The sequence below is a fragment of the Exophiala spinifera genome, assembly GCF_000836115.1.
Source record: "Exophiala spinifera strain CBS 89968 unplaced genomic scaffold supercont1.3, whole genome shotgun sequence".
Classification (NCBI taxonomy): Eukaryota; Fungi; Ascomycota; class Eurotiomycetes; order Chaetothyriales; family Herpotrichiellaceae; genus Exophiala; species Exophiala spinifera.
The window spans coordinates 430,641-455,000 of record NW_015622515.1 but is presented as its reverse complement, the minus strand read 5'-3'; the positions used below and the strand labels follow the sequence as shown (position 1 = coordinate 455,000).

General features: G+C 51.1%; 10 protein-coding genes and 1 non-coding gene across 11 annotated transcripts; 8 read left to right on the top strand and 3 right to left on the bottom strand.

The window, feature by feature from the left end:
* Nucleotides 1-317: 317 nt before the first annotated feature.
* Nucleotides 318-1,598, top strand: PV08_03901 (uncharacterized protein; the record flags this gene model as incomplete). The annotated part of the gene is made up of 1 exon (XM_016378251.1): nucleotides 318-1,598. The coding sequence occupies one exon, from the start codon at nucleotides 318-320 to the stop codon at nucleotides 1,596-1,598; it is 1,281 nt and encodes a 426-aa protein (XP_016236928.1).
* Nucleotides 1,599-2,264: 666 nt separating this feature from the next.
* On the bottom strand, nucleotides 2,265-4,335 carry PV08_03900 (uncharacterized protein; the record flags this gene model as incomplete). The annotated part of the gene is made up of 2 exons (XM_016378250.1): nucleotides 2,265-4,227; nucleotides 4,280-4,335. 2 exons carry the CDS (start codon nucleotides 4,333-4,335, stop codon nucleotides 2,265-2,267), a joined length of 2,019 nt encoding a protein of 672 aa, XP_016236927.1.
* A 784-nt stretch (nucleotides 4,336-5,119) lies between these two features.
* On the top strand, nucleotides 5,120-6,172 carry PV08_03899 (uncharacterized protein; the record flags this gene model as incomplete). The annotated part of the gene is made up of 1 exon (XM_016378249.1): nucleotides 5,120-6,172. The coding sequence occupies one exon, from the start codon at nucleotides 5,120-5,122 to the stop codon at nucleotides 6,170-6,172; it is 1,053 nt and encodes a 350-aa protein (XP_016236926.1).
* A 330-nt stretch (nucleotides 6,173-6,502) lies between these two features.
* Nucleotides 6,503-7,309, top strand: PV08_03898 (uncharacterized protein; the record flags this gene model as incomplete). The annotated part of the gene is made up of 2 exons (XM_016378248.1): nucleotides 6,503-6,526; nucleotides 6,575-7,309. The coding sequence occupies 2 exons, from the start codon at nucleotides 6,503-6,505 to the stop codon at nucleotides 7,307-7,309; spliced, it is 759 nt and encodes a 252-aa protein (XP_016236925.1).
* A 577-nt stretch (nucleotides 7,310-7,886) lies between these two features.
* On the top strand, nucleotides 7,887-8,918 carry PV08_03897 (uncharacterized protein; the record flags this gene model as incomplete). The annotated part of the gene is made up of 1 exon (XM_016378247.1): nucleotides 7,887-8,918. The coding sequence occupies one exon, from the start codon at nucleotides 7,887-7,889 to the stop codon at nucleotides 8,916-8,918; it is 1,032 nt and encodes a 343-aa protein (XP_016236924.1).
* Nucleotides 8,919-10,302: 1,384 nt separating this feature from the next.
* On the top strand, nucleotides 10,303-12,620 carry PV08_03896 (uncharacterized protein; the record flags this gene model as incomplete). The annotated part of the gene is made up of 4 exons (XM_016378246.1): nucleotides 10,303-10,422; nucleotides 10,475-10,567; nucleotides 10,622-10,904; nucleotides 10,975-12,620. The coding sequence occupies 4 exons, from the start codon at nucleotides 10,303-10,305 to the stop codon at nucleotides 12,618-12,620; spliced, it is 2,142 nt and encodes a 713-aa protein (XP_016236923.1).
* Nucleotides 12,621-13,521: 901 nt separating this feature from the next.
* PV08_03895 (uncharacterized protein) lies at nucleotides 13,522-14,495 on the bottom strand (the record flags this gene model as incomplete). The annotated part of the gene is made up of 2 exons (XM_016378245.1): nucleotides 13,522-14,381; nucleotides 14,438-14,495. The coding sequence occupies 2 exons, from the start codon at nucleotides 14,493-14,495 to the stop codon at nucleotides 13,522-13,524; spliced, it is 918 nt and encodes a 305-aa protein (XP_016236922.1).
* Nucleotides 14,496-16,170: 1,675 nt separating this feature from the next.
* On the top strand, nucleotides 16,171-17,191 carry PV08_03894 (uncharacterized protein; the record flags this gene model as incomplete). The annotated part of the gene is made up of 2 exons (XM_016378244.1): nucleotides 16,171-17,082; nucleotides 17,135-17,191. 2 exons carry the CDS (start codon nucleotides 16,171-16,173, stop codon nucleotides 17,189-17,191), a joined length of 969 nt encoding a protein of 322 aa, XP_016236921.1.
* Nucleotides 17,192-19,549: 2,358 nt separating this feature from the next.
* PV08_03893 (uncharacterized protein) lies at nucleotides 19,550-21,325 on the top strand (the record flags this gene model as incomplete). The annotated part of the gene is made up of 4 exons (XM_016378243.1): nucleotides 19,550-19,952; nucleotides 20,030-20,196; nucleotides 20,260-20,571; nucleotides 21,014-21,325. The coding sequence occupies 4 exons, from the start codon at nucleotides 19,550-19,552 to the stop codon at nucleotides 21,323-21,325; spliced, it is 1,194 nt and encodes a 397-aa protein (XP_016236920.1).
* Nucleotides 21,326-21,438: 113 nt separating this feature from the next.
* Nucleotides 21,439-22,754, top strand: PV08_03892 (uncharacterized protein; the record flags this gene model as incomplete). The annotated part of the gene is made up of 2 exons (XM_016378242.1): nucleotides 21,439-21,913; nucleotides 22,357-22,754. The coding sequence occupies 2 exons, from the start codon at nucleotides 21,439-21,441 to the stop codon at nucleotides 22,752-22,754; spliced, it is 873 nt and encodes a 290-aa protein (XP_016236919.1).
* A 750-nt stretch (nucleotides 22,755-23,504) lies between these two features.
* On the bottom strand, nucleotides 23,505-23,611 carry PV08_03891. Its single transcript has one exon. It is a non-coding gene; the product is annotated as a tRNA-Met (tRNA).
* Between the last annotated feature and the right edge of the window lie 749 nt (nucleotides 23,612-24,360).

Here is a 24,360-nt window from a genome sequence, read left to right as displayed (position 1 = left end):
GCATCTTCGACGCTGGCTAGATGCAGCGACGACAGTCGGAATACCTCCGGAGCCCCCAGGGTTGGGCGTGATTCCGAAGAGATCACTTGCAAGGTGGCCCTGCAGGCTATGGTGGTCAGCAACAGTACGAGAAGGTTTCTTTAGTCGCCTTTTTGAACTCTGCTGTATGTCCTGAACCAGTGAGTGACTCCAACGCGAATAGACAAAGGGAGGTCAGAAAAGGGGAGCATGGCCTCGAGGTTATTTCTATCAAAAGCGGCAAGGTGGATTGTTTAGAGCAGCGCATCAAAATGTCCTGCATCCACGACCGATGCGGAATGTCGCTGTTGACCTCAGACAAGACAAACCTGCAACACAGTAGACATCTGCAACGACGGTCAATGTTTGCAAGGTGCTCAGCCAGGGCATCGAGCAATTTGAACCATGCTGCTCAACCACCAGCCCTGAGGATCGCTCCTCGCTTCAAATCCACCACCTCAGAAACTTCGCCAGACCCCAGCAGCCGGCCGAAATCTCGTGTCTCAAAGCGCAGCGTCTTTGTCGCGGCATGGACGGCCCTGGGTGTAGTTGCCGGGTGGCAGATATACAATTACAACTCCAAGCGTGACTCTTTCGTGGCATACACGTTGGTCTCAAAACAACCCGTCTCGTCGACCGCCAGCATATTCCACTTGGAACCTAAACAGCCCTCGTCCAATTTCGAGAAGTACAAAGAGGCATGGAGGAAGGGAATATGGAATGTGGACTTCAAGCAGCCTCAACTTCAAATCGTGAGAGCCTACACTCCCCTCCCACCCGTCGAAGAAGGCACAGATGCAGAAAAGAAGAACAAGGAGAAGCACGATGAGCTGCGCTTCCTCATCCGCAAAGATCCCCACGGCGAGGTGTCCAGCTATCTACACAAACTGCCCATCGGGGCTGAGATCGAGATGCGCGGACCCAATCTGGAGTACGAATTGACTCCTGATGTGCGACAGATTGTCTTCTTCGCAGGCGGGACGGGCATTGCGCCAGCACTCCAGATCGCGCACGCGCTTTTTGAGGGGCACAACGACGACCATGGCGATGACTCCGGACGGCAACAAAAGGGAAATAGCAAGACAAAGAACTTGCATATTCTCTGGGCGAGCAGGATGCGCGAAGACTGCGCAGGCGGGGTGAGCGACGCCGCTCCGTCTGAGACCGTACCGCCCAAACCCACATGGTCGGGTCTCTTCTCACGGCCAAAGGCAAAAAAGCCAAACACCCCGCCACCCCAGTCCTCAGAAAAAGGTCTGATCGTGAAGGAACTGGACGCCCTCAAGGAGAAGTACCCGGGCCAAGTGACGGTCGAGTACTTTGTCAACGCAGAGGATACGTGGATCGACGAGGATGCCGTTTTCAGGGCCCTGTCGCGTTTCGACGATAAAGAATTCAGCGCTGGCACCGCCGCCCCGGGCCAGAGACAGATCTTGATCTCGGGCCCGCCCGGCTTCATCTCGTACCTTGCCGGGCCCAAGGAGTGGAGAGGTGGGAGAGAAGAGCAAGGCCCCGTCAGCAGGATCGTCGCCCATGCCATCTCGAAGAATCCGCATGATGTTACCGTGTGGAAGATCTGAAACGTGTCGACTTCATCTTAGAAAGCACCAACATCCATCCAAAAACGCGAGAATGGGGGCCATGCCATGGTTACTGACGAGATGAATATTTTGTATACCTAGTAATGTAGCATGTAAGATCAGAAACGAGAAGTATTGGTTATCAGTGGCTGGCGTTGAGCCATTGTTAGCACGCCTGATTTATGAATAAATGAGTGAATTCAATTACCAATTCCACGCTATGTCATGCCATCTTATTACCAAAAAAGGAGGGTATTGTTATGTACTTTGTACTCCGCGGACAGGTATAGGGACCTAGGGAGGTCAGTATATGTGTGGTTCCATCGCGGGCTCTCTCATCCTAGGGGCTGTCAGTCGTGCGATAGCCAAACCCACCAAAACCCGATTGTATCGCTTGGAGCCAGGTCACACAAACGGTAGATCCAACTTTTGCCACTCCGGAGTACTGAAGTTGACTTTCGCCCGCTCTCAAAAACGTGGATCCACACAACGACCAGTATACAGGTATGCTTGCGATGTCAACACTGCAGCACCCACGGCCCGATGAACCATCCAAAAAACAAAGACTCGGGGTCGAACGCACGCAAAGGCGGAGATATGGATAGTGAACGGAGGTTGAGGAAGACAAGGTATCGTTGTTAGTAGCGAAAAACGAGGAGTGTATCTTCATCGTCTAGGTGTAGTAGGAGTTGTCACGCCGTTGGTTGGACTCCGGCTGCTGTCGCGCTGGCTCCGACTCTGGCCTTGGTGCGCTTGGTTTTGTCCATCCATCATGCCCTGCATGAACGAGATGTAGTCATACTTGGGGACGTCGCGGTCCACTTCCAGATCCGGACCTCTGTGCTCTGGCATGCTGTGAAGGAGGTCCTCGATCAATTCATCGGGAATGAGTGAGTGCCGAAGGTCCATCTCTGTAACGTAGGGCTTGCCGTCGGCCACCTCTCGAAAGGATTGGAAGACTTGCTCGGCGCTGTTCTGATCTTCGGTTACGGACACCATAAATCGGATGAATTGCTCGAATCCAACTCCTCTCGCCTCCCTTTGACGACGGGAGATAGGAGACATGGATGGGTCCAGTCCCGTATGGCAGACTTCAAGATACTTGTCGTGCATTTCTTCCTCGTCATACACCAGTCCGAGACTGGCCAGGGCAGCGCTGAACTCCAATTCGGACAAGGTGTTGTTGCCTTCGCGGTCAAAGTGCCGAAAAACAGACTCGAATTCTTCAAGCTGGATCGGAGTTAGGTTGGTCATGTTTCTCGCCACCATTTGATTTTCCAGAAAGGTCAGCTTTTTCTGTACGCTCGTCTTGACCAAGCTCAATTCGTACATTAATTCATCGTATGTATAGGTTGTGTAGTCGTTTTCGTCAATGTTTGCTTCCTGACACTTCTCGTCCAGGATAGCTATTCCTTCCAAGTATTGCTCAAGAGGTGCGAGGTTGGCCGACAGTCGCTGGGCGTGCTGCAGTTGATCTTCGACATCCCCTTCCAGGCCCGAAACGGCCAACGACAAGGTGTTCAGCGTCAGTGCAAAGTCATTTGCTTTGTCGGCGAAGCTTCGCCTCAGTGCATTTTTGATATCTCGAATGGTCTCGTTGATCAATTTACTTCGTGCGTGCTCGTCTGTGCCTAGCGCAGCCCATTCGTGGTCCAGCACTTCCAGCCGCAGATCAGCTGGTGGTTCGTACGGTCGCAGGCGATATGTCGACAACTTTGTCTTGATGTTTCCGAGCAATGCTGCAACATCTGATTTCTCTGCCACCCATTTTCTCTTCTGGTTTCGTTTGAAGCTGGCCAGCTCATTTGCTTGCGCTTTGGCATCTGCATATGTGCCTTCAAACCTCGAATTATGCCACGCCTGCCGCTGCTGTCTGATCTGATGGAGCAAAGCGCGCATTCGCTTTTCATAGGCAGTCTCCATCTCCCAGGCACCTTGCATATTGCTCACAAACTTCTCCACCCGACGGCCGGCATTTTCTACCCGCTCCATGGCACTAAACGCATGAAACCAGTATGCGATGTACGTCATGAGCGATCTCTCATCGGGCCTGGGTACATCTGCAACGTCTTCCACGTCAAGCAAGTCTGGGATACCAATCTCCTTGGTGGCGATATCGAAGGCTAATTGCATGTTTCCTTTGTGGTCCGACTTATCTAAGGTGTCGAAATCGATCAGATCAGGCCGATGAATATCCAAGAGAGCACAGAATGCAAGACCGTCATTCCATGAGGAGGAAAAGTCCCGGACTTCGACTCCCTCGTAGCAAGCGGTCTTCCTTTGGCACCACAGCAGAAGGCCTTCCTTGGCCGTCATACCCTCCTCGTTGATGTCTGAGATGGTGAAGCGTAGAATGAGGGTCCATATCAGACCGAGAATAATCTTTCTGTTTCCATCGACGACATCCTCTGCACCAATGTTCGTCATCTGAATGCCCCGACTCTTGATGTACTCCAGCGACTTGTTGACATTCTCGAATTTCTGCACCCGCAAACGAGGGTTCGAGGCATAGCGACCGAGAGATTCATTGCTGAGAACCTCAAGGAGGTGAATAAGGATAATACCGTCGGAGAGGTCGGTGACCAGACTCTTGACAGCGACTTCGCGGGAAGCGATTTTATTGTTTAACCTGGGAGAATTAGCACTGTGGTTTGGGAAGAAACGGGGTCAGCGGGCGGTACCATTTTGTAAACGTCTTCTCTTGTACATTCACCCATTGCTTCTCCAGCAGCACCATGGCTGCATGTCAAATGGCGACTCGCAGGCTGGACGTAGGAGGGGGTAATAAGACAGGCCGGCGAACGATCCGGAGCAGACCAAGGGGTATGGGGTTGTATGAGGAGTGCCAGTAACGCCCAAGATGTGCTGCAAATGCGACAGACTACCAGGCCATAAGATATGCTGGGAAGTCCACCAAAAGGTCCGAGTGTCAAGAGTAAAGATTCTAGCAGTATGGAGATACGAGGGATGTGGCGGCGTGACAGGCAAATCGACGGGCCTGATGCTTGTGGAGAGGATAATAAAGTTGTGCAGCCGTTTGTCCCTTTGTTGACATCGACATTCGGCATCCGTCGGCGGAGTTACGCAGCGGCTTCCGCCAATCACCGTCCGCCCTCAGCCTCGCCTGCGCCCCTTCGAGCCTTGTTGTTTTTGGCCATCGTCGCCGACGCTTCCTGGCGAGATTGTTGAGGGGACTTTGACTGCCTGTCCTGCGTGTCGATGCTCAAGTTGGCTTGGATAGAATATAACCAAGATTTGGTGGTGTGATGCCGACCCGGGCCTTGAACGGATTCAACAACCTCGGATGTACGAGTACGTCTGGTGCACCTGAAGTCGGATCATGACGCCATGACTCGGGCTCAGTGGAAAATGGCCACTTCAAGCCACTGACTGTGGTCAAGAGGCATTCCACTGGGGAAACGTAAGGCAAGTGTTTGGCGGTACCATGGCCTTGGTTGCAGAATAACTGCCGGCAAGACGTTCGCGGCGAAGACGACGACGACGACGACCAGAAGCCAGCGATGGCGCTCGCGAATAGAAGTACAGACGGCTTTTGCTGGGTGACACTGGTGACCAAAGCTTCATACCTACCCGGAGCCATTATCCTGGCACATACTCTGGATCGACACAAGTCGAAATATCCATTCGTCATTCAATACACCTCTTCACTTGGGGACGAAGCTGTGGCAGCGCTGGAGGAAGAAAGCTCCAACTATGGTCGTATCCAGCTACAGAAAGTAGATCTTCTTTTACCTCGAAAAGATCAGGAGAATACTGGCAGCGTGGCTGAACGCTTCAAGGACACCTTCACAAAGCTGAGAGCTTTCGAGGTCTACAAGCAAGGATACACGAGAGCGGTCTTTCTCGACGCTGACATGGCCATATTCCGAAACCCGGACGAGCTATTCCAGTGCCGGCTTCCTGGGCAGGACTGGCTGGGCGCCAATCATGCTTGTGTCTGCAACTTGGACCACGACTCCTGGGCTCCTCCCGAATGGCAGAAGGGCAACTGTGCGTACACACCTCTCACGGAAGCTGATGACGTTGCTGCGCCTATCACCCCTGAAAGCCGGCCGACATATCGCTTGCTGAATGGTGGTATGTTGCTGTTCAACCCAAACGAGGAACTTTGGTCGAGGATGCTTGACTATTTCAATACGTCGGAGAAACTGAAAACGTACCAGTTCCCTGACCAAGACTTCTTAGCAGACTTCTATCGAGACAATTGGCATCCTCTTTCGTGGAAGTACAACGCTTTGAAAACCATGAGGTATTGGCACCCCAAAATGTGGTCGGATGAGAAATTGGTAGTCCTCCATTACATCGTGGACAAACCCTGGGAACGACGGGTCAGTGACAAGGGAGTTGCTGGACATCTAGGCCGCGACGGAGAAACACATACCTGGTGGTGGAATGTCTACCATGACTGGAGGAAACAGAGAGAAGACAGCAACAAGAGCCATCTTGTTCTGGCGACGATGGATAAGCTGGCCGATACCAAGGAGCCTTTTACCGATGTTATACCACTTCCACAGGCAGTGGGAAAGCCGGAGGACGTCCTCCCATATCCTTGACTCCTGGACTTCCAGTTATTACTGGCAAGGCTGTGCTAAAGGACAAGTCACAATAACAAACACTCGTTCACCATCTTGCATATGCATTTACCAAGCACAATGTCCCTCAACCGCTAGCGGACAAACCAATATTCCGGTGTTGTTGAAGCAGACATCGTCCGTGAATTCACCTGCACGCTTACGATCTTCCTCCTTTTGAGATTTCGCTCTCACTCTCACTCTCACTCTCTTCCCTGATTCTCATATCGAAGCCCCTCTTCCCAGCTTTCAGCAATTCTCTGCTGGGTAAACCCGGCATTGATGTTCAGAGACATAGCATTGGCCTTCACGATGTCGGAACCTCCTCGCAACCCCGTAAGTGAGTCTCCAAGTGGACTGTGACCTCTTCTGATCTGCCGTCAGTACAAGTTCATCTTTTTCGACTGTGACAACACCATCACATTGTCGGAGTATCTCGCCATGGAAACCGTATCAGGGCTGGTCAATGATATTCTTGAAAGAAATGGAAAGCCGGAGCGCTACACTAAGGAGACTCTTATTGCCAAGTTCGTGGGCTACAGCTTCCGCAAGATGCTACCTGAAATATGCCAGGAGCACGGTATACAACTGAGCACAGAATTACTCCAGTACTATGCTAGTGTCGAGGAGGAGCGCGTGATCGCAACATTCGGAGCCCGGGGTCAATCATGTGCAGGTGCGCTCAAGATTATCGAGAATCTCTACGAGGGAGGCGAGTATAAGCTGGCAATTGTGTCCTCATCTACGCTCAGCCGAGTTCAAGCCCAGATCGAAATAACCGGGGCGGCAAAGTATTTCGAGGAAGACTGTGTCTTCTCGGCACAGAACTCGATGAGTTCTCCCAGTAGCAAACCAGACCCAGCAATCTACATCCATGCAATGGAAAAGCTCGGTGCCAAACCCCACGAATGCCTTGCAATTGAGGACAGCATTACCGGCTGTCGAGCAGCGATCAGAGCAAACATTGCCACCATCGGTTATGTCGGTTCATACGAGACCGGAGGTCACAGGGAATTCATGAAGAACACACTCAAGAGAGCCGGATGCTGTGTCATCATGCGGGAATGGGAAGACTGGGACAGGGTTTTCCAACGGATGCTGGAGATGGAATGTGCTTAATCGCGGTCCTCATGTCCAAGCAGAGATGCAATGGAGTCCCCAGTACCATCGAAAGACAGCGAGACACTAAGAGGATCAAGGAACAGTCTGTGTGTAACGGAAGAAGAGTTGAAGACAGAGACAGATACACACCCCAAGTCCAATACAAAATACGCTGATATGAGTCCTCAGGTTTGTTAGCCTCAACGATGTTTGTTCGACTTTACTGACCTGCAGGGATACACCTGAAGTCGTCCAATCAACAAGTTGGAAAACACGATGTAATGAGGGACACGCCATTCTTTTAATTCTTGTATTGTTTGTGGTTCTGTTTATGTCATTCAATTGATCCATGTTTGAGCGCAAGTGCACACACAACAGCGTTTCCAAGTTTGCGTGCAGGACAGAGTTCGCTGCCAGCTTCTTTGCCGGTTATGCCCTTTCACGCCTCTCTCTGTCCCTTATGACAAAGACCTTCCTCCTCAACGCGCAGTATGAGGTTGGTTTCCCATGAGAGCATCTCCCCGCCGCGCGAAAAGCTCTTCAAAAGGACACCACATCTGTTGATGCCTCTCCTCCCGGCACTGTCACTCCTGACATGCCACCTAAAACCCCAAGTCTCGTTCCGCGGTCTGATATGCAGTCTACTTTCAAGCTTGAAATGGCCGAACCTCAGAGAAAACACGAAATATCTCCTCTCCCTATCCAGAACAATCAGACCGATATCGTGACCCCACTGCAAGTCTCAGAGAACGGCCAATTTGTCGACTACACACAACCTTTTGCGGACGACGACGGCCTCTTCGACGAGGGTGAGCTTTTCGACGGCTGGAATAACCCTCCTCGGGAAGATGAGCCAGTAATCGCCACACCTGACCTATTTCAGTCGCCAGTTCAATCTTCGAACCCACTCCTACAAGCGCTGTTCGCAACACTTGGCCGAGACCCTTCTCCACCCGTCCCTCCACCATACTCTCCGACATACTCGACACCAGAATTCCCATGGGGCGATTGCCTGGTAGGAATTGATCCGTCGAGACTCGAAGCACCCGCTGATGAAGAAGCTGTGGCCGAAATCAAAAGACTCATGCCTGGCTCGCCTACCTATCCAATGGACCTGGATCGAGAGTTGAGAGCCTTTGAGACGAATCAGCCGCTAACATCTTTCGGAGCAAATGAAGTCATCTCTGGGTCTGCTCAGCAGCAACAGAACCCTGAACCACAAGCATCCCAGAGCGAAGTAGCCACCCCTGAACATGTTCACCAGCAACAGAACTTTGAACCACGAACTCCTCAGAACCAAATAATCAACCCCGGACATGCCGCGGAGCTAGGATTTTTTGGTCATGCGGAATCACTGGAATTCCAAGCAACACCGACGCACATCATCCCAGCGGCACCGGTGATGAGGATTCCACAGTCATACCTTGATGAAATGTTCCAAAGTTGGGTCGACCAGGGCATGGTGGACCTTGCAGGCCGCTACCATGCTAGAGGTCCAATTGAGAGAAGAAAGTCACCACCTTCTTGTTTAGTACGAAAGGCTGTATTCGGTACTGCATCTCAAAAGGAAATAAAAGGATTCTTCTGGTGTTTCTCGAATCTGAAGATGAGCCAAGAGACTGCTTGATACGTACTGCTGAGATTTGATAAAGCTAATCGAGTGGATGGGCTTTTTTTTCTTTTGGCATTAATTGTCGAGGTCGCAAAACCGGACAAGATGCGGAAAGGACAGGATGTGACTCTTGAGACCCTGATAGGGGACGATTTCCGCACAAGGAAATGCTTGCAGAACACATTGAGATGGTGATCAAATTTGCAGGGTTCTCAGTATGAATTGCATGCTCCACATGATAGAAATGAACGTATTGCACAAAAAGAATGCTCTGTGTATGTATTCGCACGTCTCAAGTCTTTGACATTTGCTGTCTCTGTCCTGGCCTTTTTCTTCCTTGATAGCAAGATACTGCACAGACGTTTGACAGGTGTTTTTTCAGCAACGTCACAGCATTCAGAATGCAGTCTTCTTCCTTTTTATCTCTTGAGCCCCGAGCTCGCATACTCAGGTGTGGCTAGTTTCGGATAGATGATGGTTCGTGAGGAAGTGGACCGTGGTGCACGTCTAGATGTGGATATCATCGGGCTGGGCATTTTCTAGTCGACTCGCCCAACTTAATTTCAACCTTCTTCCTCGCCTCCAATTCTTGTCCCTCTCGTAGCAACACCGATATACCATACCATGTGCTGTGATCAAATGTCCAAGTTCAACATGGAACACGTCAGTATAGCCGCACCCTGATGTGCGGTATTTCGAAGAGTCTTCAAGGCTTGCCTCGGGGCAAGTTGTGGGCCTAGTTTGTTCCAACGATACAATGCTATTGCGATTCTCGATTCTTTGCCAGCCTTGTCCAATGGTGTTTTGTGCGATGTCCTCCTTCGTTCCTTCGTGCTCCTTTGTCCGTTATGGACCAGCGGATTTGACTGAGAGGGAGTCTCGACACTACCAACAGGGCTCCGTATCCCGGTCAGCAAAAGCATATCCGCCAACAGCTGCGAGCGCATCTCCAACTTACCTTGTCATTCTTCTTCGATGCTGTTGTTCTGTACCGTGCTGAATGTTTCATGTAAGTCAGAAAGAAGAAAAGGTCGTGAATGGCGTCCATGGCTGATTAGGGCCGGTACAATGGAAAATTTGCAGTTCACCGGCTCTCTTCTGCCGCCCTGCGGTGAAAGAGACTGCCTATACCGCGTTGTGAACGCGTAAGACGTGTTCTGGTGCTGCCATGATTATGCCTCTTCGCGAAGTGAAACTCTCAAAATTGGGAACTCACTTTCATCAACACCTTCGTCCACTAGTCATCAATCTCTAGACAACACGGCTTTCGTTCACGTTGACAGCTTTCTTCATTGTCTAACAGGACTTCGTGACCCTTTCTGTGCGCAAGGCTGCTTTGCCGCTGCTACTTCGTTCCATTCAATTGTCTTCGCCGCGCGGGTCACCGTCAAGAATCAAGATGTCGTCGAATGGCACGAGAGAGAACCAAACCCCCAATCGTCCCATTGGCCATAGGCCTAGGGGCGACGACATCATCGGCGACATCTTGCGTGCTATTGGGAGTGAAGCGGCAGGCATGGTAACCAAATCCGTCCTTCTCAACTCATTTCATCTACTCACCCAAAATCTAGCCAGACACGAGTTCTACCATCAACACCAGCAACTCCGTCCCTGTCGATCCCACGTCTAACCTTCAAGATCCAGAGATTCTAGAGCAAGCTCCGGTGTGTAAAATTGTCACGGAACCGACCAGGTCACATCTACTGACGTCCTCTCAGAGAGATAGCGGACTTCAGACTTCCTCATCCGACCTCACCACCCTTCCCGACCCAACATTCTTCGAAGGAAATTCAACATTCCACGAGATCGCACAAGATGCCGAACTCATTGCTCGACGCGCTCTCGAGGCGAGTGGCTATGTTGGTCTACATGGTAATGGTAGTCCTGTTCAACCTGACCAGACTTGTCTATCTGGCGATCGTCGCGATTCAAATCTGGATACTGTTGGACATCGAGGAGGGCGAGCTGATTCTAGAGGACCTCGTTCATTATATCCTGAGGGTAAGTCTACAACATACCAGCGATTGATTTTATCTCGCAATGGCAAAGACCGGTTCTGATAACATTGCAGTGGGAGTTTCTGGGTACGATGACCGTGGTGTCAACCCGAGCGGTGGCCCAGATATGGCTCAACGCGGTCTTCATAATATGGGCTCTGATCATGAGGTTGTGCCATCCGATGTTTCGATCATGGAGTCAAATCGTCAACATCTTCTTGGATTGCTTGATCCTCGAAACAGTTTTCATGATGCTGCAGCCTCTGATCATCTACATCCTGGCTCGTCCGGAAGAAGTGGCAGGAATGGAACCACCGAGACATTGGGCCTTTATGGATCAGGAAATGGAACAACCCAGACATCAGGACGAGACGGATCTGGAAGTGGAACAACCAACAGACCAGGCTTCTATGGATTTGGAAGTGGAACAACTCATACACCGAGTATTCATGGATCCGGAACTGGACCAAATTGTACATCAGGCCTTTATGGAAGAACGACAAGCGCGACAAGCAACACATCAGGAACCTATGGATCAGGAACAAGTGGAACAACCAACACACCAAGATCCTATGGATCAAATGGAATGATGCCAGCTGCTTCATACACTGGACACCGTCTGGACTACCAAGCACCTCCAAGTTATCACTTTGTTTCCGACCCAGTTGACCTTTCTGCAATTGACCCGGGCCTGGCACTCGTGGCTGCTTACAATCGATCAAACAACCCTGATGAAGACTATTCTCATTTGTACGTCGATATCCCTGCACCTGAAGGAAGTGCGTTGAACAATACCTTTATGAACAATCAAGAAGACGAACAACCACAACGACTTGCACCCACTTCCAATTCCATTTCCAATTCCACTTCCACTTCCACTTCCAATTCCAATTCCCGCAGCCAGGCTCGTCCAAGAGCTACTAGACGTAAGCGCAAGACAGCTTCAGATGACAACAGTGAAGCACAACAACAAGACACACACCCAACTCCTGCACCGCGTTCACGCGCTCGCGCTCGCCCTAGCGCTCCTGATTCTACTGCTGCTGCTTCTTCTTCAGCTCGTCCTCGCGCTCGCGCACCTCGTTCTAGTGCTGCTTCAACTTCAACTCCAATGGTATTCAATGCTTCAAATGACCCCATCCTCAACAATGTCGGATATACCAATGCCAATGGTGGCTCTGCCCCTGTGTCTGCCCCGGCCTATGCGCCCGCGCCCGCGCCCGCCGTCCCGGCTCCCGCACCCAACGGAGCGCCAAGTCTCACGGCGTCCCTCAACGACTCAGACATCCCGTCGACGCACCGACGGCGGCAACCATCGGTGGTGGACGCCATGGACCCGTACACGTGCCACCTGTGCTACCACACGTGCCTTCGGGCGTCGACGATCCGGGAGCACTACCTCCAAAAGCACCCAGAGCTACGGCTGACCAAAAACAATCTCCACGAGTACGAGCCCGCCCGCCTGGCCAACATCAGGCCCCTGAGCTACTACAGGGGCCTCGGGCTCGACACCACCTACACGGGCGTTGACCGCAAACAGGTCAACGCCCGTCGTAGGATGGACCTGGGGCTCCGGACGACGGACCCCAACTACCTCAGGGATGTCTACAAGGACACCACCTCGGAGAGAACGCGGGCGCAACGGCTTGCCGCCAAGGAGGACGGAGAAGACAAGAGGAAGAGGAGGAAGAAGAACGAGAAGAAGGAGGAGAAGGAGTGAAGTCTTTTCTCTTGTCTTCTCCATCTCTCCTCGTCGGCCGTCGTTGCGTCTTGCGTTTCTCTTTGGGGTGGTGCTCCGGGTAGGCATCCTTGGGATGTTGTTGGACGTCAGTTCGTCTGAGGCCCCGGGGGGGAAGGGAGGAGGAAGGGGGGTGCTGTTGTGTGTGTTTGTGTGTGTGTGTGTGTGTGCTGGTGCTGGTGCTGGAGCTGGTTCTTGATTTTTTTTCCTTTTTTCTTTTTTTCGAGCTGGGGTTGGGGTGTTTTCTTCTTTTCTTTTTCCTTCTTGTCTTTTTTCCTTTTTGTTTTTTTTTCGTTCTTATGTATGGTAGTTTGCATTGTGCTAGGGCAATGAAAAAACAAAAAAAAAAACAAAAAAAAGAACACCTCCACGACGTCGTAAATCCTCCGTTCGCATTGCGCGACTCTCGTATGGCGACTTCCGCTTCCCCAAATTGCTCTACTGGCCTCAATGTAAATTGGTACTGTATCGACTACAGTCGAGACCGGCCGCATGTTGCATGATTGTAAGCGACCTGACTCAACGACTGAACCGGTAACGCATGCAGACCTGTCGAACGTCTATACCTGGCCAACGATAGACTAGCACGAGGTACCATGTGTGTGTGCGGCGCATCTTCTCCATGATAGTCTTGATACCAGCTAGGTGATGAGGTCCAAGGCGACATCATCTGTAATGGCATGTCAATGGGCGAGATGGGTAGGACGATTATCGAGACAACTACGAGCTCCGCAATGGGTAGCAGCACGTCGTCCTCACGTCTATCATTTGTGTCAGAAGGGAAGTTCGGAATTGAATCCAGATGAACGTCATTCTATGACGCTCATCTTCTATTTCAAGTCTATCCTGACCAAGATGCGCCTCTGTTCAAGACCCAAAACGATCATGACTTATCCGGAAAGCCAAAGTCCACCCCAAATTCAGGATACACGAACCGCGTCACACCATTCTGAGAAATCTCGGCCAGTGAGGCAAGGTCACTCGCGGACAGGTCGACTACGTGCTTGTTCTCGTCAATCCGAGACGGCGTAACTGACTTGGCGAGCACGGAGCTCCGTCGTGCAATGTGGTAACTCAGCAGAATGCACCCTGGAGTCGTCCCCTTTTGCTCAGCCAGCTTGACGACGTGAGGGTCCTTCATCAGCGGGCTCCCTGTCGATCCGAGAGGGCTGTACGCCGTCACATGAATGCCGTGTTGCTGGCAGTAGTCGACAATTTCTTGTTGCGGGAGTAGAGGGTGGTTCTCGATCTGGTTGACGGCTGGAACTATACCCACCTTGGGCAGCAGTTCCTCAAGGAACCGTTTGGAGTAGTTGCACACACCGATGGCCTTTACCTTACCGGTCTCCAACAGCTTTTCCATATCCTTGTACGTATCCACGTGTGATCGGGACCGGATGAGATCTCTAGAACCGTCAGGCAGCTTGGGGAACTTTTCATGGTTGCCGTTTGGGTTCATCGCAACGGGCCAGTGCATAAGGTACAGGTCGACATAGTCTAGGCCGAGCAGACCCAAGCTTATGTCGAGGTTCTGCTCTGCTCTCGTGTGGTATGTGCACCATAGCTTTGTGGTTATGAACAAGTCCTTTCGGGAGATTCCCGCGGCTGCTAGACCCTCTTTGATGCCCTCGCCCACTTCCTTCTCGTTGCCGTAGACATACGCACAGTCGATGTGCCGGTAGCCGGATTTGATAGCATGTGCAACAGCGGCTCGGACCTGGCCTTCTGGACTTTGCCATGTTCCTGTCAAGTGATGTTAAACACGAGGTTACTCACAGCGAGGACGGGAGCGAACATACCTAATCCCAATGCTGGGATGGTTGCGCCAGTGTTGATCTTGAGAAGTATATCGGTCATTATTGCAGTTGGGGTGTACAGCATATCATACTAGACTGGTCCGAAAGGGGTTGAAAATGTTGCAAATATGCACAGAGATTGCCCTAGGAGTCTGTGAGAGGAAGACAGTTGTTTTATTGTAGAAACAAGCATACGGGCCACTGTACGGAGTTGGAGAAGCACTGGAAAACGGGTTGGGGCATTGCGGGGCAAAGATTCACCGATCCGACCAGCGTCGAGAACGCCGGCTTTTGGCAAGAAGCTCCAGTGTCGGCTATTGATCCCCCGCGCCTGCGCCCACGCAAAATTGGATTGCTCGAGTCTGAATACTGTGCGAGTTACACCTTGCCAACCAACCGTATCCCGTACGACACCGAGGCCGCCGATGCTGTCATGATTCGCCCTCGCTCTTGATGCCGATCAACTGTCAACGTGACAAAGACTCGAGGCGGCATAAGCGACAACCCTGCACAGTGACAGCTTCGCAACGCTGGCTCTTGTAACACAACATCTAGTCACACGTCCTCTTGCCGAGCTCGATGCCGTTTGGCCGACCGTCAGATGATGTGTTATTTGGCGCCAGAAAAAGATGCTTGGGGGTTCACCACCAGTATGACGCCGTGTTCCAGAAAAAACCTTGAAGTTCGCAAAGCAAATGTCCGAGTGGAACCCGGAAAAGCCCAACAGCCTGATCCGCAGCCTTCAAACTTTTAACTCTTTCCAGGCTGGCCGAACTTGGAAATTCTCACCGGTGCCACTTGGGTGCTCGGAGCGTCGGGAGACCTCTTGAACCCATCAAAACTGCGGTGCACTGTCTTCAGTTGTTTGAGAAACCGGAGCAAAAGTTTGGTGTCGGTTTGTAGCTCACACTGTCCCCTATACCAGAGCCTGTCAGGCCCTTGGTCTCTAAACAGGGTCCCGGAAGCGCCCTATGCGCATATCTCATGCATGATCACACGTTACACAACATTAAGGTCTGGGTGCATCACATCCTCCGGGGTTGTCTATACCTTGGCCATGCAACCTCTTGGACCGTATCAATGGATTCAATGCCTCGTTTCGTCTTTTCCTTCTCACCGACTTTGCTGACCCCTTCATCAAGCTATAGGATACCGCACCGATCTCCGATCGCGGTGGTGTCTCGCGGATTCGCCAGGGTGAAAGCTGCGGCAAGGACTGGTTGAGTGCGATGTACAAACACGAACACCATCGTACGATCATCCTGCTCCGCTCAATGCCCACGAGAGCCATGAACTCGGCCTGATGCCCATAGTAGAGCCACACAATCCATCATTACAGCCTTCCAACGGTCCCCTGCCCAGGGTGGGATCCGTGATCCAACTAGCTTCGCCCTTGGATATCATCCTCCGAATTTGGCAACTTTCGATCCCTACTCACTGGCTCCGCTTTCAGAGCCCATATCATTGTCAAACATCTAATGTGGAGAAGAACACACTTTGAGGTCCTTGCAGACACACTTTTCCTGACCACTAAGTGGTATTTGCAGGCCGTTAGATTCTCCCTGAAATCCACTTGTTTTGTGTGACCTGTGTTCGCTGCAAGATTCGCGGATCCGAGCAGACAGTATATTAATGCAGGCACACCCTGTTTTGATAGCCATTGCTCCATCTATCCTTCTTCTTAGTATACGACTCCTGGCGAAGATCACACCGTCCTTGTTGTAGACATCTCCATCATGGCCGACGTACTAGTTCAGCAGCCCATGCATATGCCTCAGTTTCGAACTGACCGTGATGGTCTTGCTTTTGAGGCACTCTGCGATGAGATTGAGGCTGCCGACATTGCAGCAGATCAGGCTACCAGGCAGGATTACAGCGCAAAACATGACGACTGGGAACCATCACGATTCGATTCGGAGAAAGACAAGACACAATTTCGCCAGTATGAAACGGCGTGTGATAGAGTGAAGGGCTTTTACAAGGAGCAACACACCAAGCAAACAGTGGCATACAATCTGAAAGCTCGAAACGATTTCCATTCGAAAACCAGAGCTGAGATGACTATCTGGGAAGCCATCGAACGCTTGAACACCTTGATTGACGAGTCAGACCCTGACACCGAGCTCAGCCAGATTGAACATCTCCTCCAGTCGGCCGAGGCTATGCGTCGTGACGGTCGGCCACGATGGATGCAACTTACCGGCTTGATCCACGACTTGGGCAAGCTTCTATTTTTCTTCGACGCCCAAGGCCAGTGGGACGTCGTTGGAGACACCTTCCCTGTTGGCTGCGCCTTTGACGACAAGATCATCTACGGCAACAAGTCCTTTGTCGAGAATCCAGACTATAATGATCCAATATACAGCACGAAATATGGCATCTACTCTCCAGGTTGTGGCCTTGACCAGGTCATGCTATCCTGGGGCCATGACGAATACTTGTACCATGTCGTTAAGGACCAGTCAGTTCTGCCAGAAGATGCGCTTGCCATGATCCGGTACCACAGCTTCTACCCATGGCACCAGCAGGGTGCCTACCGGGATCTTATGAACGAGAAGGACCACAAGATGCTTCAGGCCGTCAAGAGATTCAACCCGTACGATCTCTACAGCAAGAGTGATGAGAAACCTTCCGTCGAGAAGCTCAAGGTATGCCATCATCGTTTCCTATTACTCGCATGGCGACGCTGACCCCTGCTAGCCTTACTACCTTGAATTGATCGACGAGTACTTCCCGAACAAAGTAATTAAATGGTAGTAATGTCGGCAACTGTCTACACACACTTTTCAGCGTATCATGAGCTTGATGTTTGGGTTTTCAGGGAGGATTATACAGTGACGACTTGTCTTTTTATGCCCAAGACCATAGAGTGACATAGATAATTACCTCATATACCAGCTGGACGAACAAGACACACTCGGGATGAACATCCAAATTTCAAGTGTGACCCTCCATTGAAAGTGTTCCAGGCCGCGACGACACTGTCATCCATGCATGTGCAAATGCACTCGCTGCCATGCAACACATGCTCTCATAAAGCCGACGCCCGGTGGCCTCACTCATCTACCGAGAGCAGGTTTCACACCCCTCAACCACCAGGCCACTCGTATCACCCCGGAAGTCTTATGCGGCTTCTTGTGTATCGTCCCAAGCACACATGCTTAAGCTTGTGAAGCCAGAGCTAGGGTCCATGTCCTTCACAGGCGCAAAAGACCCGTGCATGGAATGGCAACACATGAAGTAATACCTGCAGGGTTCTGTATGCAAGAAGACATGCTGGGATACCGAGACAATGAAAGACCTGTCTTGGTGCTCAATGTCCTACCCCGGTGCTAATCCAGTCTACGTCGCATTCCGCCTGGCCGCCATCCAGCTCGTCTTTCCAGCACCCTTGATGCGCATCGTTGCTCCGGGGAGGTATGGTGAATGTGTCCAGGGTCTTGTGTTTCTCGGCGTTATCAAACGACGTGCATGCAGTCTAGCCTTGCAAGTTGTAACGTCGTGTGCATGTTGTGTTACCACAGCCGTCGGCTCATGAGTCTCAACTCCCGATCCGAAATATGCCACTCAGTGAAGTTTCAGTGTGACATGGGGCGCAAGTGAAAGAAGCCCATTCGTCTGTATGAGCCAGCACGGTCCGATGCGTAACGACGTCGACAATGCTCCGATGCTGCTGAGTCATGCCTGGTGTCATCATTGGCCTGAGTCTTGACAATCCAACTGGCAGTTCAGCCCGAGACGTCAATCACTCGAGTCCGAATCTGCCAGTGGTAGGAAAGCGTCGACATGCACTCCGTATTCAGCCTTCACAAAGAGCGCCATGTCGTGTCAGAGTCTCAAAGAACGTCGTGAAGACAATCAATTAACGGCCTGATCCTCCTTAAAAATCTTAGGCGCTGCTTCGCTTCATCAAGTCAGAGTAAGGTGAAATATTGGATGACTGAACTCCCTTTCCGTTTGCAATCACTCCAGGCATGACCTGGGCACGGCGTCGGGCCTGAGACCCGTTCATCATCATTGAATGCGGAAATGTTGTGAAGTGCAAAGTGCGTTGCTGAAAGCACTGTGGCACGGTGGAAGTGAGGCCAAACGACACAGTCACGTACCGACATTCTTCACCTTGTTATTCACCAGAGCGAGACACGGAGTGAATGCTGATTGTTCCATCAACTCTGATTGACTGCCGTCAATATATATATCATTTTTCCTTACTTTGCCTCACCAGATGGATCGAGCCTCTTCATCTCTCACGAACTGAGTCCGCACAGCTCCGATTTGCTTGACGAACTCGAGGGAGAGCCAGAATATCCCTTGATCACGACCCGAACACATCCTCCAAAACATACCAAAGACGGATGGGCATGCAAAACGGCCGTAACCACGGTTCCATACGCCCTTGACGAGTTCAGTTGTTTCGAGTTCTCCCGCAAGTGTTACCCTAACTGTGGGGGAAAAGGGGATTTCGATGACAGATCGATCCCTGTCGTCGATACCGTGGGCGCGTCGGAAATCAAGACAGCCTTCAAGAAGTTTCGAGTTGTTACGTTCCGAACCAAGCCGTCTTTTGACGAAGCCCACATCAATCGTAAGTGTTCCCGTTTTCTTTTGCCAATCCTCGCATTGGTTTGCTAAGGGGCGTAACAGACAGAATCGGCTATGCAGAGGCCTTCATTTTGCAACAAGTCGGCGATGTGAACAATCCTTGTAAGTATTCACCTGTTTTCATTTGGAACTTCTCGTAACTGATTGTATCAGGCTGTGTTCAGTGCTCGAATGCCCAGGGCCCGTTTCTCAATTGTCGTTCTCTCGCAAACAAACACCAGATGCTGATCATTACGACCGATTGCTAGCCTTGGACTCATGCCGTTGCAGGAGAAGAAGAACGCAGGCCATTCTCTCCATCACTACTGGTTACTGTCAGTTACGGATCAAACCAACAAAGAACAAAGAAAACGGACTTACTCATTGTCTCGCTTCCTCTTGGTTCCCTTGTCCTTACGGACCTTCCTATACCAAAGTCAGTTATGAATGGTTACATACAGAAACAGTGTTACTCACTTGGTGCGAGTTCGAACCGGAGTGGTTGAATTCAAGCCTACTTTGTCGGAATTAGAGATGGGCAATCTCGTCTACTCCTGCCAAAAGGAGCCAGTTATGCTGGTTCATGTCCCAGAAGTTCATCCGTCGAAGCGGCTGTTGAAAGCCTTGGAGTCCGTTCGTAAGCCACCTGCAGAGCGACCTTCGACCGCATGGACAGACCAAGGAATGATCCTCATGACCGCCAACACTCTGGGTAACTTCTCAAGTGAGGAGAATTTCGACACGGTCGCCTCGGAAGGTGATCCTCTAGTTCTCATGGAATTGAACCAGAGCCAGAAAGAACATTATGAACCTTTCTCGGCAAACCCGTGCAAAGTCATGCTCATCTTGGGATGCTCCGGATCTGGCAAGAACCACATGATCCAACAGATTGTCAAGCCGTTCTTCAGATCGAACAAGAGGCATCGAATCACCCCGAGTAATTTCGCCAACCAATGCTGGAGCCAGGGATCTTACTCAGAAGATGGCTGATGTCTTGACACTCTACGGCAACAGCAAGAAGTTTTTCATCCTCACGTCCGAATACGGAAGAGTCGATTCGCAACCATGTATTCATCGACGACCGACGAAAGCCAAACGGCCGGCCAGAGATCGAAGACTGCGATCCTGCAGAAATTTCCGGCTTGGACCTTGCTGCTCGGCGTCACTTCGACTCCGGACGCGTAAAGCGTTTCAAAGGTGTTTAGGATCCTCGCGTTGAGGAAAGCGATCATTCCCTTGGCCAGTTTTTTATCTGGTACATTGGAATCGTCCGTCATCCCGAATACACTCATCCAAATGCAGATGAGCATTTCGCAGACCTTCGTCATCGATCCCGTCGATACTGGACGGATGAGGAAATGGACAAGGAAGCAAAGGCTGCGTACAAAGCAGACTTAGGAGGAGTTTTCATGGAGATCTTTCGACAACCATCCGCGCTCATCACCCCCACCTTTGCTGGGTCGTCGCCATTTATCGAGAAGGCAATTGGCAACCATGTTGCTGGAGTGATCTTAGATGAGGCTGCTTCGGAGCGAGATGATAACTGGTATCCAACTGTACGTTGAGATACGATCCGAAGCCCTTGCTCGTCATGGTCGGCGATGAAAAGCGGCTGGCTCCGCATGTCTTTACACCCGATTCCAAATGCGTCTACAAGAACGAACTCATTTATCCGAGCTCATGTGTCCGAGGTTCGTGCGACGCATCACGTCCGCCTTTCCAGTTGGACACCTCTACCATCAAGCTCGGATGGTTCCAGACATCTCTGGCGTGGTGAGTGCGCTGTTTTATCGAGGTCTTCTCACCTCAAGCCGGAAAACCTGGCCCGCAAACCGACCGTTCGCAAGAGACTTTGCCAATTGGGCGAAGCAGAAGTGGCGAATCAGTCAACCAAGAAATGTCATCGTGGTCGACCACGCTGACGGTCCTTTCAACAAAACTCAGATTACTTCTGGAGGATCGAAGTACAACTAGCTGTACACACTCACGACAAGTCAGCTTGTCCAGGATCTTTTGAAGATCAAAGCGCGATTGCCCGGAACACCACATCCGACAAATGCAGTCCTTCCCGCCTACTCTGCACAGAGAGATAGGTGTATCAACATGAAAGCCTTCATGGAGCTTGATCGCCTGGATGGCGTGGACAGATTAACTGTCGCGACCATTGACGCAGTGCAAGGCGAAGAGGACGAATTTGTCAGTCTGATCTTGCCGATCCTCCGTGGACCTGATTTCTTGCAAGATCCCCGTCGCATGAACGTTGGCACCTCTGGAGCGAGGCACGGCCTTGTTGTAATCCTTGTCTCATAGTGCATCTTTGATCTAACGACAACGTTAGAGATATCTCAAGGTCGCCAGTTCGATCCTGGCAGGGAGCAGTCTGTTTTTTCTTTGAACATTACGCTCTCCGAGCATGGACTGACATGACCGATGAACTGTCGGTCAAGCAGAATACTGGCAAACGTCTGAATAAGGAAGGCAAAGAGCGTCGTGATCGACTTCCGGTCGACAAATATGTCACCCTGAACGAGTTCCCAGTCACCAAGTACACTGCGGATGACAGTGAGATTATCGACACAGGACTACCTAAAAGGCCTGTTTTAGACGACGCCCTCGCAAAATCTGCGAGAGTCTTTAGGGGAGCGCCGAGTCCGTGCCCATTTACGGGCTGGCGTGGTGGTCTTGGAGGCAGACCTCATGAAGGCGTCTTTCTACAGGAGGAGTTGGAACATGCTGAAGATGACAACGGTCAAGCAGCAGGCGAACAAGAGAATACCACCACTCCGGTTGGCAACAATGCAGATCGGGGAGCGGGTGGTGCCACAACGACTGCTGGCAATGACGCAGGATGGGGAAGGGAAATGAATGGATCTATAACCCTGCAAGCTCTGTCAACTGGTGATGTTAACCACTGGCATACTGATATTACATCCGCGCCGCACGCAGCCGAGACTGGGTCTGTTCCCACCCCAGAGGGCTGCGGAACACCTGCGTGTCGATGATGTAGACACCAATTCTTGAAGTCAGGTCAACCCTAGCGCGTAAGTGAGCGGCTAGCTGAACTACGACGCCAGTTGCCAGAATGGTGCAAAAAGGTGGAAACCTACTGGCTAAACTCACGGGCTCACCTCTAGAGGTGAACAGAACTTTTTCACCGGTTCCGAGGCCGCACACATCTCTCCTTTGGCCCATGAAGGCTACTGGATCGATCAGAACTACGCTCGATGGATTTAAATTCATCCGCAAAAGGGCGGCTCTATCAACTCTGTGCAGAATGGGATCCTGATGATTAGTTTTTTTCCATCAACTATTCGACTTTTACGAACTACCAATCAATCCAGACCACAACTACAAAGTCGTGACCTTTTCTCCTTGCGCATTCCCAGAAGTAGAGGGCAAACATCTTGATCAACAGCATTTCACTCGTTCAGATGGGCATGCTGATCAGCTTCTACGATGGCACTTTCGACAGACAGTCTTGACAAACATGAGAGGAGCTGGAGAGCCGGTCTTCGATCACGACTTTTCGCCTGGTTCTGATATTGTTGGAGATATACTGGAGGGCCCAAGAGCAGGTGAAAGAATGGAGTTTGAGCTGTTCAGTCGCCCCGGGTCTCAAGTGGAGCTGTTTCCTTCGCATTTGGAACTTGAGGGCGGGGAATCCGCAGACGAAGAAGAACAGCAGGGGGAGGAGCAGGAAGAAGAAGTACACGATGAAGAGTCATACAAAATGGCATGACAGTGCCAATGGCGCAAACTCCAGATCAGCGCACTTCCAACCCTCGCGACTTGAGGAATATCTGGGACAATGCTCCCTGCACGGTGAGTACTATCTGAGGATACAATCCATAATTGTATCCGACTGCGCAGGCCGGTTGAGTCACTGGTGTCCAGCGGCATGAATTCCAGATCAACGCTCCTCCGAGACTTTACCCCAAGTCCACGCTTCGGCTGGCTTGAGTATGGCTTCTTTTCAACCCCCAGTGACGTGACAAAGAAATGACGGATGCAGTTTCAACAGCAAGGAAAAGGTTCCGGTAGATGGTGGCTGCCAAGGTTTGCACCAAAGCTTGCAAGGCCATGATGATACTCTGTGGATGGGCTAGAATAGACGAAGCTATTCCATGCGAAGTACACAGCTTCGAACCCGAGAAGACCACGCATGGCTTTTGGTGTTTGGCTGCCTCGACCTCGCGCGGAAGTGGGTTGAGAAACGGGATGTTATTATTGACCGAAGACTTGTAATAATTCGAAGCGTGCCCGGGACGTCAAGAGATGTAGTGGTACAACAAGCGATATTACTGTCCAGTTTATCATAATTCATTTTGCACCCAAGTTGGGAATTTGTCACGGTGGAGTAGTTCAAAAAGTATGAAACACACTTTCAAGAATAAAAGAACAATATAAAGAAGTTGTCGGGGAGAGGCGTTCAGACCTGACATCGAGATAACTCGCTCAGATCAATATACAAAACCCAAAAAAATAAGACTGCTCCCTGCCAGGATCGAACTGGCGACCTTGAGATATCTCTAACGTTGTCGTTAGATCAAAGATGCACTATGAGACTCACGTGATAGCCAACTACACCAAGGAAGCGACGACTCATGAATGAATCATGAATCGACTGGGAGTGAGCTGATGCGCTCATTTTGTTGCAAAATTTGAGTGGGAACGAATATGTAGGAAAATTGGTAGATTTGGTCCCCGCACGCGGATGACTTTGAAATGTGGGGCTTGGCGAGGTTCCGGAACATTAGAGTCTCCGTTTTTCCGAGCCACTTCCACAGGAGTCGAGATAGCCAAACACCAAAGACCTGTGTGTTCTTCACGCGCGCCCACTGAATTGTCGTTGCCCAACTATCAAGTGAACCATGAAATGATGTCCAACACAGACCTCGAGAAGCTGGTCATGATGTGGTCTTTTTCATGACTACCACTGCTAGCTGTCTCCACAAAAAACTAACCTAGCAACTAACTACAGTGGGAGAATCAAATGCGCATGCGACACTGTGGTCTGGGTCTTCTGATCACACGCCTGCAATTGCCGCCCCTCCAGCAAGTACTGTCTGCGACGGAGATGTAACCACCTCACTACAGCAACAGCGGTTCTTCCGCTGTGCCTCGCCGGTCAGTCAGTCAAAGTGGTCAACAACTTGTTCTCCTATCGCAGTCATACAAAGTGCCCAACATGCTCGCCGGCAATCAATGCGGTCCTCGCGCCGGCCTGTAGCTGAATATCCTCTGGCTCCGGAGGAGACATCAAGTGAGCGTGGTAGCATACTACATGCACAATGCACACACCCGTACTTTTTGAGTTGGTAACGGGGGATGCTGGTCTTCCGAAC